This window comes from Chaetura pelagica, unplaced genomic scaffold (assembly GCF_000747805.2).
Source record: "Chaetura pelagica isolate M959 unplaced genomic scaffold, ChaPel_1.0 scaffold159, whole genome shotgun sequence".
NCBI lineage: Eukaryota > Metazoa > Chordata > Aves > Apodiformes > Apodidae > Chaetura > Chaetura pelagica.
In genome coordinates this window covers 6,175,025-6,178,846 of record NW_009954555.1, presented here as the reverse complement: position 1 = coordinate 6,178,846, position 3,822 = coordinate 6,175,025, and the positions used below count along the sequence as shown (strand labels likewise).

The following is a 3,822-nucleotide window of genomic DNA, read 5'->3' as shown; positions in this document are numbered from 1 at the left end:
GGGCGGCGCTGCCCCCGCCCCGCCAACCGCCGGCGCGTCCCGGCTGGGCGGGGAGGGCGCGCCCGAAGGCACAGGGTAGCGCAAGGCACAATGGCACCGAGGAGGGCAGGAGGAGGGCGGGGAGACCCCAAACCAGTCTGCAGCACCCGTGACAGCACCGTGAGCCGTGACAGCATCGCGAGAGGAATCCCAGAGCCAAATCCTCCTCACCAGCTCCGTGCCCTGGTCCATCAAGGCACTGTGCAAGTGGTGGGCTGTGCTTGTTAGTAATTTACGACAGGAATGTCTTAAGGCAACCAGGTAAAGTTAGTTAACATTTCAGTAATCAAAATAGCTTTGCTCAAAAAAGCAGAAAATGGGCTGAAAATACAGCAGGTTTGAAGTGGAGAGGCTGAAGATGGGCCCCTTCAGATGACTGGAGTTTCTTCCTGTAACTCATGAAGACAGACTCCAGACTACAAAAAGAAGAATCAAGTTGGACAAATGACAATCTCATTCAGCCCCTCACCATAACAATCCTGCATTTTAAGAATTTAAGATCCTAGAGATGGGTAAAGAGGGATTTAAGAGTTCCTAGTGTTGGTTTTCCTAGTTTCAGTTTTCCTCTGTGCTTGCACACTGATGTTTCTCACCCAAGATCACCTGCCTGTTGCCAATCCTTACTGCAGTGTTTGTTACTGTATTACAACACAATCTTTCTCCTTTAAAATTCATGGGGATTACATGAGCATCCAAAGACTAAACTATATGCTCCTGAGTTCCTATCCTGACCCAACATTACCATTTCATCAAAGCCTCTACTTGAAAAAACCCTCCCTCCAACAGCAGTGCAAGAGGAGCTGCCACTCTGAAAAGGACCATTCAGCAAGGAGATGGAACCAATAAAACAGTTCCCAGATCAGGGAGGCATATGATATTTCTCCTTATACCTCTGCAAGATGCAGCTGTAAGAATGAGGAACCTTCACTTTTTAAGTTCTTGCTACTTTCACCCTTTTCACTCCACACACGTTGGAGCTTCAGCTCATGAAGCTTCCATAGTGACTGCAATTTACCATTCATGGCAGGAAACAGTTGTTAAAGCAGTCACTGCTATTTCTAATTGACATTACTTTCATTTTAATATCCTGGCTTTACTTAAATTGTACCAGCCAGGGAATTAACACCATTTATGCCAACTCAGTAAGAAAGCCCCTTTTTGGTGAAACTTACCAATAATGAGGATGACGATAATGACAACAACAGCTATCAATATTGCCCACATCTGTGAAAAAAGCCACACAACACTTACTACAAACCACACAGCAGCATTAACTGGCCCTTAAGCTACAGAAGGACAGCCCCTGCAAGGTGCTTTTGCACTGTGTGCAGATCTAAGAGGGCAAGTACAACTTTTTCAGTTGAGTGAGAGGGATTCCCCGTTAGCACTGGGAGCTGGTGGGCTGTGCAGGCAGGCAGAGCAGCCCAAACCAGTGGGGGCTTCTGCAAGATGCCTCCATGTGGGGCCCACCTCAGGTGACTACACAAGCAGGAGTCATGAACTATTAATCATGATTTCTACTCTTACCCCATGACATATCTTTTACTGTGTCTGTCACTCACCAAAATGATTCCAACATTCACCCACAGCTACAATCACAAGAGTCTGAAGGAGCTCCTAATATATCCTGCACATTAACTCAATGCTTGGCCTTTTTCTTCCTGTTGTCCAAGGCCTCATATCACTGAGGTGTTTCCCCTGGCCATTACTACTTGAGCAAGGTCTTGCATCAAACTATACAGCTGGTAATGCACTTCACCTGACCTCTATTCCATGTCTTAAAAACAGATGCTATAACTTAAATAACATTGTTAAAGTCACTTTTACTTCTGCCTCTTGAGATGCCAGTCCTAACAGCATTAACTGCAATACTGCACAGTGTATGTGTACAAGCCATGGTTACCTTACAGTTCTTCCACCAGTACTTTCTTTTCAGCTTGGCTGCACTGGTCTCAAACTGGGAAGCTCCTGCTTGCAGTGCATCAGCACGGTCATCCAGCTCCGACAGCTTCTGATCACGCTCCAGCACCTTGTCCACGTTCACTCTCATGATGTCCACAACCTGCATCAGTTTAATGCTTAGTCAGTTATCAGTGGTATGACCCACTGTGGAGCTTAACTACAGGCAACAGATAACACACAGCTCTCTTAGTGCTCTCTTCTCAGAAGTAGGAACCTATTGCCTTTCAGTAGATCCAATCATAAGCTTTAAGAAATCCCATGTAGCTCACCTGTGCCTGGAAACCCCTAATAACTACTTTAAAAGGTCAGTACTGCCAGCTGTGCTGGCATTCCCTTAACATGGAAAAAAAATCCTGACTCTCTTCAGGAGCAGTTGAAGCATATAAGGGTGATAGTCAACTGCACATGAAAGAACACTGTCAGTAGCCAGCCTAGCGAAAAGTCAGGCTGCCCAGAGGTCTGCACGAGTCATATTTAGTGACCAGCCTCCATTGCTCCTGAGGAGAGAAAAGCATGTTCTCTGCAAGAAAAAGTTTTTATCTTGACTTATGCCAAATTCTTAAGCACTGAGTTTGAAGTTAATGTCTGGATACCAGTAGCTTCTTTCTGCTTCCCTACCCCAGCTGAAAGGATTTCTATTTTCTTTAATCTCTGCGAGAGTTAAGAATTAAGGTGACACAAGTACAATAAAGCAAGTTGAATGATACGAGGCTCCCCCTTTGTATAACAAAACCACTTTGGCCAAAACATCCCTTCTAGTTACACAGATTTCCTGAAGCAAAATTATTACACTACTGTCAGACTAGACTTTTACCTCATCTACTTGGTGTTGAGTCTGCTGGAGACGGCGATTACTGCCAGCAGCCACATTGGAGCTTCCAGGGACACTGGTCGACCTGCAGTACAGAAAGTCATCATTATCCTGCTTAGCTTTTCACAGGCCATGGTTTTGGTTTACAGTGGATATCCTTAAACAAGTTATCTGACACTCCTGAAAACAGGGAACTTGTACCCTTGGAATAAATATGGGGTAGTTTTGTGCTGGAGAAGTGAGGTTTTAACAGCTGTCAGTAGGTGTAAGCCCTGCAGTTCCCAACATCTTGCCAGTGAATTCCTTGATGCTAGAAGACAATTGTTTACACAAAATACTGAAACTTAATGGTTGCTCTAGCTCTGTGCTTTTCCAGAGGTTGCCTCTGTCTCTGTTCTTTTGAAACAGCTCACATGGAGCAAGAAAAAGTACAAGAAAGAAACAGCATTCAGCACAGGCAATAATTCACCTCTGGCCAGCTCTGAATGCATAACCTCAGGCACTCAAGTTATTTCTACCAGCTGCATCTTTGATATGGTGAAAAAGCCTCTGCACATACTTCTCTTTCACTACTTCACCGAGTTCTCATTGTATCTGTACTCAATTCACTTTTGTGTTTTCATTCCTCCTGCATCAAAAGCATCTGCTGTTTAGTGCATGCAGATACTCAGAAGAGCTGAATCTGAGCATCAACTGTATTTACACATTTGCACGTTGACTTCTAGTTTACATTTTGTGACAACAGTCGCATAAACACACAACGAGCAAACCAGGAAGCCTGTGACAAGGCTCAAGGGCAGCCCGTGTATAACACAATACAACTGCTCCTCTGTTTGGCACTTAAGTCACCGCCTCGTGCTGTTTCGCTGCTGGCCCCAGGCTGAAAAAGACTCGGAAATGACATCCCTTCCTGAGCGGCCGCTCCAGCAGCAATAACAAGACCTCCCACCAGAAGCTCGATCAGCGCTCCCAGAGACCCCCGGGCTGGCGGAACTCGGCCCGGGCCAGCG

The 3,822-nt window shown here is 45.7% G+C and overlaps 1 protein-coding gene across 1 annotated transcript in view; it reads right to left on the bottom strand.

Annotated features, from left to right (window-relative positions):
* Positions 1–1,158: 1,158 nt before the first annotated feature.
* The window catches only part of VAMP3 (vesicle-associated membrane protein 3), a 4,797-nt gene continuing 2,133 nt past the window's right edge, over positions 1,159–3,822 (bottom strand). The window contains exons 2-4 of the mRNA XM_010005308.1: positions 2,816–2,897; positions 1,943–2,101; positions 1,159–1,263 (exon numbers count right to left, since the gene is read on the bottom strand). Coding sequence (XP_010003610.1) covers positions 1,159–1,263; positions 1,943–2,101; positions 2,816–2,897 — 346 coding nt within the window. The remainder of the gene's footprint in view (positions 1,264–1,942; positions 2,102–2,815; positions 2,898–3,822) is intronic.